At 44.6% G+C, this 11,580-nt stretch overlaps 1 protein-coding gene across 2 annotated transcripts in view; it reads left to right on the forward strand.

Moving 5' to 3' along the window:
* HEPHL1 (hephaestin like 1) overlaps positions 1-11,580 on the forward strand; it is an 87,962-nt gene that overhangs the window by 7,189 nt on the left and 69,193 nt on the right. For both annotated transcript variants that reach the window (XM_084842607.1, XM_084842608.1), the window contains exons 3-7: positions 973-1,185; positions 4,664-4,846; positions 6,306-6,560; positions 8,248-8,416; positions 10,177-10,316. In XM_084842607.1, coding sequence (XP_084698733.1) covers positions 973-1,185; positions 4,664-4,846; positions 6,306-6,560; positions 8,248-8,416; positions 10,177-10,316 — 960 coding nt within the window. The remainder of the gene's footprint in view (positions 1-972; positions 1,186-4,663; positions 4,847-6,305; positions 6,561-8,247; positions 8,417-10,176; positions 10,317-11,580) is intronic.

Consider the following 11,580-nt stretch of genomic DNA (forward strand, 5'->3'; position numbering starts at 1 on the left):
CTGTTCAGTGTTCCGTTGTGCCAGCCACGCCCTCCTCCAAATTCCATTTCCCTTCCCTCCCGGTTTTCCGTAACAGTTAGTATTCTGTGGTCACTGGGCACACTCAGCCCCATTACACTGTTTTTTTTTGGGGGGGGGCACTTCATTTTTCCCCCTCTAGGGTGCTTTCAGACAAGGCTTTTACTGTGAAACCACACTGCCTTATTCACAGAATGTTAGGGGAGCTTACATTGTCATCTTCAATTTGTAGCCATCCCACCATTTCCTCCATCTTTGTTCTTAATAGAAAAAAGAAGTTAAGGAAGAAAAGATGGAAGAGCTGTACAATGCCTCCTAATTAGACACACTAGGAGTCCTCCATCTGGAAGCATTCCTAAAGTTATTTATTTATTAAAAGTATTTTCACCCTGCTCTACAGCCGAAAAAGGCTCACAGAGTAGCTTACAAAGATTAATGATAAAACAGTCCCTGCCTGTAGACTTACAAACTAAAAGTCGTGACAGAAAAGGAAAAAAGATTGGGAGGGAGGAGGAAAAAAGCTAACTCAGGCACCAGCTCTTTGTTATAAGGTTTTGTAAGTGTTCCTTCTGGCAGGAAGGGGTGAAGCAAGCTCCCTGAAGCTGCTTTTCTTTTGGCCAGTGCTACTGTTTGTCTCCCCCTTAACATGCTGTTATTCCTGAGAGGCAGGGAATGCACCCTCCTAGTGGCCCTTGGTCCCCTGGCTGACGGATGAGGCCAGCATGTGCTGCTGTTCAGCTCCGCATTCCCAGGGTTTTTTACTTCTACGAACCTTGAGGTTCTCCCAACCCTGCTGATACATTCCTCTTGTGCAGGAGTGAATCTCTTTTGGCTGCAGAAGGATCCATACTCACTCACCTCCAAACTTTGGAAATAGAGGGAATGATTTTATGGTTTTAAAGAGAAATATGGCAGATTTTAGTTAAAACTGTCTTCTTACCTTTTCAACACCAGGAGCCCTCTACCGTGACGGAACAAGTGGCAAAAGCAAAGAAGATGACTTTGTTCTTCCTGGTACCAATTATACATATACGTGGCCAGTTACTGACGAGTTTGCACCTACTTTGACCGATCCACGGTGCTTGACTTGGATTTACCATTCGCACATCGACACGCCAAAAGATATCAACACCGGGTTAATCGGACCACTGCTGGTTTGTAAGAAAGGTATGAAGCTTAGAATCCTGAAAGCCCCACTGGTGGTGAAGTTTGGCTTGTTGGGGCACAAGACGCGCAGGTCCGCTTTAAAGAATTCTAATACGTGGTAATATTCAGCAGGGTCAATCAATGGTAGATAGGAAAGTAGAACATTCTGGGCACAGTCACTGATACAGTCAGGTGGGCATATACAAAAATGGTTACAGATGCTAATATTTATTATTTGTACTTTAAAACGATATTATCCTCTTCTACAACAAAATGGTGTTTATTTCCAAATCAATGTGTTTAACATCAGGGCAGAAGAAGCAAACTCCATTTTATTTGTGTAGTCATGATGATGCCATGATTTACATGAACTGAAAATGCAAAACTGCATGTGCTCAGAGTGTTCCACTTTTTTTTTTTTTTTTAGCAAACGGTATTTCTTTTGTTTTTATTCTAACATATAAGTATTATAGAAGCAATTGTAAAGCTTTGGGTGGTGGTTGGAGGGTGGAGAAGAGAAATGTTAGTTCTGTGCTTCACAACTGAAGTAATCCAAATGGTTGTCTAAAGCCACCAACACCACCCTATCCAGACCATTCAAAGGGCTATTCTGCTTAAAGCTCTAAATGATGTAGGACCAGGATAGCCAAGGATCTTATGAGCTTGCCTGTTCATTGAACCTGTCCTGTCAGAAGCTGAAGTACAGCAGGTGGGGATGCAAGAGAGATCCTTCCCAGTGGCCATATCTAAGCTGTGGAACTCCCTACCTTGGGAACCTTGTCTTGGCCCCCTCTGCTGCCTTACAAAGACTTTTCTCTGTCATTGGGCTTTAGGCCTTCCCACTTGAAGATGTTTTATTTTATTTTTTTAACTGATCTGCAGAATTTATATCTGTTTTATCTATTTCCTATTTATCTGTTTTCACAGCTTTTAACTGTGACTTTTAATTTTTATTGTGACGATGTTGATGTTGTTTTAAATAGGTTGTCAGCTGCATGGAGCATTCCTTTAAACCACAGAAAAGTGGGTTAAAATAAAATACTTTAAGGGTGCAGCTGTATGCGTGTTTAGACAGAAAGAATTTCTGTAATTCCCAGCATGCCACAGCCAGCATAGCTGGCTGGGGAATGCTGGGAGTTGTAGGACTTTTTTCTGTCTAAACATGCATAGGACTGTGCCCTAAATAAGGTTATCAGTGGCTACTAGTCATGATGGCTCTATATCATCTCTAGTATCAGAGGCAGTATGCTTCTGTATATCATTTGCTGGGCGCATGAGTGGGGACGCTGCTGTTGCACTCACGTTCTACTTGTGAGCTTCCCATAGGCATCTGGTTGGTCCCTGTGTGTGCTAGACTAGATGGGCCAGGGGTGTTGAACCTTAGGCCCGTGGGCCAAATCTCTGGCCCTTCAGGGGTCCCCGAAAGGCCATGTTCCCTTCCCCTGGCCCCACACTCTTTCCCCTGACTACCAATTGTTTGGTGGTTTCCCAGCTTTTGCACAGGTTTTTCCCATTCTAAAAGGTCGAAGTGCCTTTCCTAAGGCTTAGAGATTCTTCACATTTAGCAAAAATCCCACAGCATTACCGGGGCTTTGTCTTCCAGAGTCTTCGTGGGTTTAACGATTGGCACAATACATGAGCTTCCCCCTACACCCCTTGCTTTTGCCGGTTTCCTTCCCATATGTTTCATTTATATCGCCAGCAGATGATGCTGTTTTATTGCACAATTTCAGTTTATTATAGCATTTTCAGGGTTTTATAAAATGGCAGATTCCCGCTTGGAAATGGTGGGAGAGGCATTTCAGGTTGACAGCATCGTGAAAAGGACACGCGAATGTCTGTGAGTGAACAATCACGAGCTCATGATAAATGCCTGATGCAGAGGAGCTTTAAGCTAAAATATGCGGGGAGGGGGGCTTTGGCCCCACCCTTTTTTATTTTGGCCCTGCCCATTGGCCATTGGTCCTGCCCACCACTGGAATTCAACCCCCGAGAGCTTCTCTAAAATTGAATTCTCCTCTTGGGCTGAATGAGGTTTGAGACCCCTGAAATAGGCCTTTAGTTTGATCCAGCATGGCTCTTCTTGTGGTCTCAAATAAATACTTGAGTGTCTTTTTCCGAGTGTACACATGGGGTACTTCCAGATGAGACTTTTATTGTGCCACCGCCCTGCCACACTCATAGAATTTTATGGGGTTGGGGAGGGGGTTCCAGACAAAGTTGTCTTCCACTTAGGGCTCCTTCACCCGCAGCTTTTATCCTGCTATTGAGATTGCTCACTCATGGAAGTTGGTGGGCCCTTTTGATGACGTCGTGAACCTCCAGGGTGTCTCCTGCACTAAATGACCTTTATTCCATTTTTAAATAGATTGGAGATAATGAGCAATCAAATTACCCCACTTGAGGTCCCTCTGTGAAAAAGGAAAAGCCACAAGAAGAGGAGCTAGATCAATTAAACATAAGGAAGGGGGAGAAGGAGGGGGAAGGGGAGGGGGAAAAGGAAGCACATGTAAAGGTAGCACACTCCATTGTGATCCTGCATTTAAAATAGAAGCAGAAAGCCCCGTTTTAAATACGAGATTTTAGGCTGGTGTAGAGATGCTCGGAGGGCGCAATCCTAGCAGGATAGGCAGCCGCCTCCAAACTCGGAGGTGACTGCCTATCCAATGCAGGGCAGGAGAAGCATGGAGGGGATCGTCCCCCCCGCGCTTCAGCCACCCTGCATTTGCGGCTAGACAGCCGATTTCGGCTGTTTAGCTGCAGGAAGTCGGAGCAGGGGGGCGGACGCCAGACAACACATAGGAAGCGTCAGAATGGCACTTCCGCCCTCCCCACCCCAGCACCTCCCCAGGAACGCCCCATTTTCGCCGCTCCGCGCTCCTCTTCTGAGTATGGGGCTGTTCCACACTGCCTACGAGGCAGCGCAGGAGGGGGCGGGGGTCAGATCTCCAGGAACCGACCTCAGAGTGCGGGCTCCGAGGTTGGTTCCCGGGAACTGACCTAACCTATGGCCATCTCGCCACTGACTAGCGGCCATAGGATTGCGCTCTTAGTGACTTTAGTTGAGGGTTTCCCTCCCCATCTTCCACTTGTAACCCTCCTGTATTTTCCCGCTGCTTTCCACACAAAATCTATTAAGGAAGAAAATATGGAATAGCTGCACATCTTTCTGTTGGTAGCGCTAGGAGCCTTCTGTCTGGAAGCACCCTGAGTGTATACATACTGAGAAGTCTTAGCCAATAGTGTTTTTCCATCCATGTGCCTGGCACTTTATAGAGTATAAGAGGACAATTCAAGCTGGAGGGCTGGATTGAGACCCTAGGTAGGCTGGATTTGGCCCATGGTCCTGCAGTTCAACTCCCTTGCTCTATTCAGTCTGCACACTGTATCCTACTTGGCACTACTTTTAAAGGTCAGAATTTGAGCACATCTGAACTGGTTCCAAGTAAATTTACTTTAAGAGTATTTTACAAAATCCTTTTGTGGTTTGGTTTTTTAGGATCATTAGACAACACTTCAGTGTCAGTGGCCGGCGATGACCCTAAAGGCTTTGCCCTGATGTTCAGCATTGTAGATGAAAATCTCAGCTGGTACTTGGATGATAATATAAACACCTTCTGCTTAGATCCCAGCACCGTCAATAAAAACGATGAAGATTTCCAGCTCAGCAATAAGATGCACAGTGAGTTGATGCAATGGGAGACAAAACTTGTTTTGCAGCTGTAACTAGGTTTTGGGGTGTGACTTGCTGTACACCTCTTAATTTGAAAACCTCGCAAACATAATCTGGGTTTGAGTCACAATATTAATACCTTCAACTTGGTCTACTTGCAGCTTCAAATGCAGGCTGCGCAGGACTAGGTGCCTTCAGTTTTGAGCAGTGCCTCTCATTTGACGTTTGACCAAGAGGCAAATTGCTTAACTCTGTGCTGTCTCAGCATCTCGTCTGGTGAAAGGGAGACGATGTTAGAAGCAACCCATTGTGAAATGCCTTTCATCAGTGGTTGTCAGGCGCTGCAGGGGCCACTGGTGCAACTAGGCCCTGCAGCACAGGGCCCCCCAAAATGACCATCCAGAAAGCGGCACGTGAAGAGGACATCAGAAGCAAATTCTGTTTTATTCCTGTTGTCATGATGGTGGTATGATTTAAGTGAGCTTAAAATGCAAAACTGCACACACTCAGTGTATTTTTTTTTAATCAGGGTTCACAAACAGTTTCGTTCTTATTGTTCTAACTTATCAGGAATGTAGAAGCAGTTGTAAAGCATAGAATGGTGGATGAGGCAAGTTGCAGGGAAAAGAGACATTTTAGTTGTGCGCTTCACAACTGAAGTAATGCACTTCTCTGTCTAAAGGTCATAAGATCATGGGCATCTCTACATGAGGCTTTTATCATGCGCTCATGATTGGTCACTCACAGAAATTTGTGGGTCCTTTACATGACATCATCAACCTCCAAGGCCTGTCCCATGCTTTATAACCTTTATCCCATTTTATTTTAGATCAAGGAAAGTCCCGCACTTTTTAGCATGATAACAGCTGCATATAGTCGTGCAATTCTGCTATACCACAGCGCCATCTAGTGGCTGTATAATGAAACATATGGAACTTGCAGAGAAAGGAAATCCCTGGAAAAAAAGCATGTGTAAGCATCTTAATCCTGCAAAGGATTAATCCTGATCTTAATCCTGCAAAGAATCCAGAAACAGAAGCCCTGGTGTGGGATAAAACCCTCGTGTAGAGAAGCCCCATGAAGTCCAGGGTCTAAAATCACCTAGCTGCACTACTGGCTGGGGCCTGAACTGGGAACCTTTGGTTTTCTGGGCAGCTGCTGTGTATGTTGAGCCACTGACCTGCAGGATGCAGCATCTGCCTGCAGTTTAGTATCCACAGGCCCTGAACTGACCCCAGCCACCGAGGCTGGCTACTGGATCTTCCTGGACAGGAAGAAGTAAAGAGACTTTCCTGGTTCAGTTAAGCCTTGCTTGAGCTTGTTGCTTGAGGAACAACACACCTCTGGCATGTTCCTGTATCCTGACTGGCTGGAGAAAGCTGGAGTTTTAGTCCAACATGTCTGAAGGGGGGAAAGCTCCTATAACTCATGGAGTGTCCTTTCTTCTCATTGCATTATGTGTTTGTAGCAATTAATGGCTATGTTTTCGGAAACCTTCCTGGCCTGGAGATGTGTGCTGGTGAACTGGTGTCCTGGTATTTGTTTGGGATGGGGACCGAGACTGATATTCACTCTGTGCAGTTCTTCGATCACACCTTCATTAACCAAGGACACAGGGCTGATGTCGTCAGCCTCTTTCCAGCCACCTTCGTTACAGCAGAAATGATCGCGGAGAACGTCGGGGAGTGGCTTCTGACTTGTCAAGTCAATCATCACCTAAAAGGTACACAATGATAGAAACGATATTTATATACCATTCAAGAAACGGCAATACACTGGATATTCAAAGAGGCAGTTAGGCCACACGCAATAATATTACAGCGTTATCAGTGTACTTTACAGAGTATAAGAGGGGTGGAAAGGAGAGACAGGGGTAAATGGGGAAATAAGATATGGTGCTTCTGTTGTACATGCTGAGGCTTAGAGGGCTGGATTCCCCACCCCTGGGTTAGAGGGTGCAAAGAGCAGGGAGTGGGGGAAGAAACTGAACCCTCACCCACCCCTCACATTTGGCTAGATGTGGTAGCCATGAGGTCTGGAGTTTAGATCGACCCAGTCTCAAAATGGAGATTGCAGACAGAATGAGTTACGCCGTGGTAGGTTTTGGTGGTACAAGATTACACCTAGCAGTGCCTTTTGGGACAGAGCATCAGCCATGGTTGATCTCTATTTCTGAAAACACAACGTCCGGATGTAACTCTGATCTGAGGCAACTGTGGATTTTTTATTTATTTTTCTCATGAACAAGCATAGCTAGCTTTGTTTATGTGCTTTAAAAAATATTTAAAATACAATTTAAAAGTACAATACCCACAACAGTGTGGAAAGGCTATTGCTGCCCACAGTCTGAGCCCTGAGATTGTCCCATCTATGCTGGGAGTGTCCGAATAACCCAATCATACTGAATGCAGAGAGGCAGCAGAATTAGCCACCCCAAGCAGAGGCTCATGGGAAGGCCCGAGATGCCCTAGGAATCCTCCTCTGAGGATGGGTGCATCAGGTTCATAGGAACTTTTATTAATGATTTCATTTATTTCTTGTGACTCAGGGTTCCCCCACCTTTTTGGACTCATGGGCACATTTGGCAATTTTAAGAACTGCAGTGGGCACCACCACAAAATGTCTAATTGGTGGATTGCCACTTTGGCGTCTACCTGTCGCGTCTATGGCTCTTAGGCTGCATCTTATTCAGCAAAAACTTTTGTTTCATATTTATTGGATACCACAACGTCTCTTTAATAAGGGGTTGCCTGGCTAACTGTTGGCAGTGCAATACAGCTATTGCTTCTTTTAAATGCTTCTTTTAAAGTAGTTTCTTCTTTTTGGGAGGAGCTTATTGCAAAGATAGTTTTGTCCTGGAACAGTCTTTAAAATTCACTGATGTATACGCTCTTTTAAAATTATTTACCTGCTTCATGGAAATTAACAAATGGTCAGCATAAATGGATTCTCCACACCCTTTTGTCAGGTACAAGATTGAGGACCTTACAACTCTTTCAATATTTGAACAGGTGGCATATAGACACCCCCTTCAAATGGATACATATTTGGATATTTGGTCCGCTTGTATTGTAGCTTATGTATAATTGCTAGAAATTTGTATGTGTGTATTTCATATGTATTCATTGTTATGGATATATACAAATCCATGTGTGTATATTTTAAAAATGGAACAAATAAATGTTTTTAAAGTTTTGCAGATGACCACGGGCGCTACATTGGGGACCCCTTCACAGGTGCGATTGAAGATGCTCATGGGCAGTGTTCACAACCCCTGCACTAACAATGCTCTTTCAGCACACTCACATGCCCCAATGAGCCAGTTTAGGAACTACAGCAATGGAAGAATTGGTTGTGTGGTGAGACCAACATAGATTAAATGCTTCTTATGTGTGCTTTCTGCACTGCAGCTGGAATGATGGGATTATACAACATCAAGGCCTGTGGTCAAAATATTACTGAGCCTTCACAGAGTGGTCAGGAAAGAAGATATTTTATTGCCGCAGAAAGAATTCTATGGGATTATGGACCTAGTGGCATCGATAAATTCACTGGGAAGGCTTTAAATGCTACTGACAGGTAAGTGTCCTGATAAGTTTATTCCATTTTTTCCATGTTTTCTTTGAACTGAAAATGGAAATACTCATTAGCACAGGCCACATGACATGGATGCAGTTAGGAGCATTATCTATGAGCCAAGAAGTTTATGATATTTATTATTTATTTCTCACACTTGCATGCCTTCCTTGCTGAAAGAAGCACAGGGCAGCATACATAAAATCATTTGATTTTATCCTCCAATCAAGAATCACCATGTGCTGTTTAAAGTTCCAGGTTCAAATCACAGCTTAGACATAAACCCACTGGGCAAGCCACTTTTTCATAGCTTCAGCCCCCAATCAGAAGTATAGGGGCTGACCCACCATAAACAAATAAACTATACTAGTGGTGGGGAATATCCACTCTGTTTGGCCAGATGCAGCCCACAGGGCCTCCCCTCTGCCGCTTCCCCTTGACCTGCATGGCAATTAGGCATTTTCAGGGGTGATGGCTGCAGGGGATGGAAGGGATAACCCTTCCCAATGGAGGAAGATTTTCTGGGCAGTAGCGAGTAAGTGTGTGTATGAGAGATTCAGGACAGATAAAAGGAAGGGCTTCTTCACACAGTGCATAGTTAAACTATGAAATTTGCTACCACAGCATGTAGTGATGGCCACCACTTTGGCCATGGCTTTAACAGGGTGTTGGACAAATTCCTGGAGGAAAAGGCTATCAGTGGCCGCTAGTCCTGATGGCTATGTACCAGAGGCAGTGAACCCATGTACACAAGGTGCTGGGGAACATGGGGGAGGGGGTGTGCTGTTGCACTCATGCCCTGCTTGTGGGTTCCTGGTCAACAGCTGGTTGGCCACTATGTGAACAGAATGCTGGACTAGATGGACCCTTGGTCTGATCCAGCAGGGCTGTTCTTATGTTCTTGTGAATATAATGGAACACACACACACACACACATATATATATATATATATATATATATACACATACATATATATATATACACACACACACACACATACACACACACACGAGTGGATGTGTGTCTATGAATGAGTGTGTTATCTTTGAATGCATGCGTGTATGTGTTTATAAAAGAGAGTATGGTGTGACCATGCCCATTTTTGGCAGATGGGGCACCCACCTCTGGTATGCAGCCTTTGGACGGAAGGGAATATGACCCTCAGGATGGAAAAGTTTCTCCAACCCTGATCTGTGCAGATATATGCATCAGGTTTTGTTGTTGACATTGTTTTTACACCCATGTGGGGTAATGGATAGAGTTTGGCTGGTATATCGGAAAAGTTTAAAATCTCCACTCAGTTACAAAGCTTACTGGGGTGGAACTTGATTATACGAGAGACAAATGGCTGACAACAGAAACCTATTGCCTCCTCCTTGCTCCACTGATAGCTATTAGAGAAATAAAACATGTCATTGTGGTCCAATGATGCATTTTATTCCTCTGTGCATTACCAAAGGAGAGAAAAGGAAGAGGCACAGGGTTGTTGCTTTTAACAGCAGCTATATGCCCTGCCTCATATCATCTACTTCTCCCCTGAGTGGCCTTGGGTTACCGCTCAGACTAAATTTCCTCACAGGGTTGTTGTGAGGCTCAAACTGCAGCTTAGAGTTCCTGGGAGGAAAGGTGGGATATCAAAGAAATAAGCTATTTTACAGAATGTCTTATCTGTTCCAAACAGAGAATGTTGACGTTTTGCTTTAAACTGAGCATTACAAATCCATAGCTTTATAATCACCATCAATGCCTTGTGCTCTCACAGTGACTCAGCACCTTTCTTTATACAAGGGGATGAACGAATAGGAGGGCGATATCAGAAAGCTCACTACGTGTCCTACACCGACGGAAAGTTTGACAGAAGGAAGGAGCAACCTGAAGCTGCTGCTCACCTTGGCATACTTGGTACAGTTGATAATTTCAAATTTTGAATCTTCTCATGGTACTGGCTTCAGTCACACCCAGAATGGGATTTGTGGGCAGACATTTTGAGAGTGCTTCTCCACCTGAGCAACAGCCAATTATGGTGAAACTCTGGCCTAGTTCACGGAGGTAGTAAACTAAACCTGTTTCTCGGTTACACCACATTAGACTGCAGGTGAGGGCTCACATGCTTGCATGTGTCTCCCTGACATCTGGCTTTCTATACGAAGGGAACTTTCACTCATGGGAACCACCACCATTTGCAGTCTGAAGCGCTACCACTCAGGCACAGCTTTACCAGTGAGAAATAGCCCAGAAACTGCTGAACAGGTGCATTTCCTGTAGATCTGGGGAGAAAATTAGAACAACATATTGTGCTCTCCGTGCCAGTGGCTGCGTAGCAAGGAGGGAGGTGAGCCAGGTACCCCTTGCCCCACCCTCAAGATTGCATAGATGAAATTTGGCAGGCTTCTTCCCCTCAGAAACAAACTACATCATACTCTGCCTGCAAATTTCATTCAATTATGCCAAGAACTAAAAAGGCGATTGTTGATATTCCCAGTATAGTCAGTGATGAAATCACGCCAGGCTCTAGAATGGATATGGGCAACTTGTGGCCCTTCAGATGTTTGAGCCTACAACTCCCATCAGCCCTCACCAGCATAGCCAATGCTGAGGGATGATGGGCGTTACCGGCAAAAATATCTGGAGGGCCACAAGTTGCCCATCCCTGCTCTAGAAAATGAACGAAGGCAAGGCTTCCAATGGGGGTTCCAAGGTGAATACTTTCTCTTTGCTCAGCCTATATATGTGTGTGCGTGCGTGTGTGTGTGTGTGTGTGTGTGTGTATATGTATGTGTGTATATGTATGTGTGTGTGTGTGTGTATATATATATATATATATATATATATATATATATATATATGCATGCCTAAAAAGAGACTAGATACCCTCTACCCACAAGCTTACTGTTTAAAATGGGGGTGGGCAACTGTTGGAGGTCCAGGGCCCATTAAAAAATAATTTAAAAACAGCATCTGTAGCAGCTATGGAGTATTAAGAGGTTCAAAATGAGTTTGCAGACAAGCTAATTTTGACCATTTTGGCACTCTGTAGTCTCTGTGGATGCCATTCCCCCCCACACACACATTTTTTTGTACTGATCTCAGGGGTCAGTGAGGGGACCAGGGGCTGCATTTGACCCATGGGATGTGGGTTTAAAAAGAGACATGACACTGGAGCTGG

Source organism: Heloderma suspectum, chromosome 3 (assembly GCF_057233095.1).
Source record: "Heloderma suspectum isolate Gila_16-S chromosome 3, 16-S_ref, whole genome shotgun sequence".
Lineage (NCBI taxonomy): Eukaryota > Metazoa > Chordata > Lepidosauria > Squamata > Helodermatidae > Heloderma > Heloderma suspectum.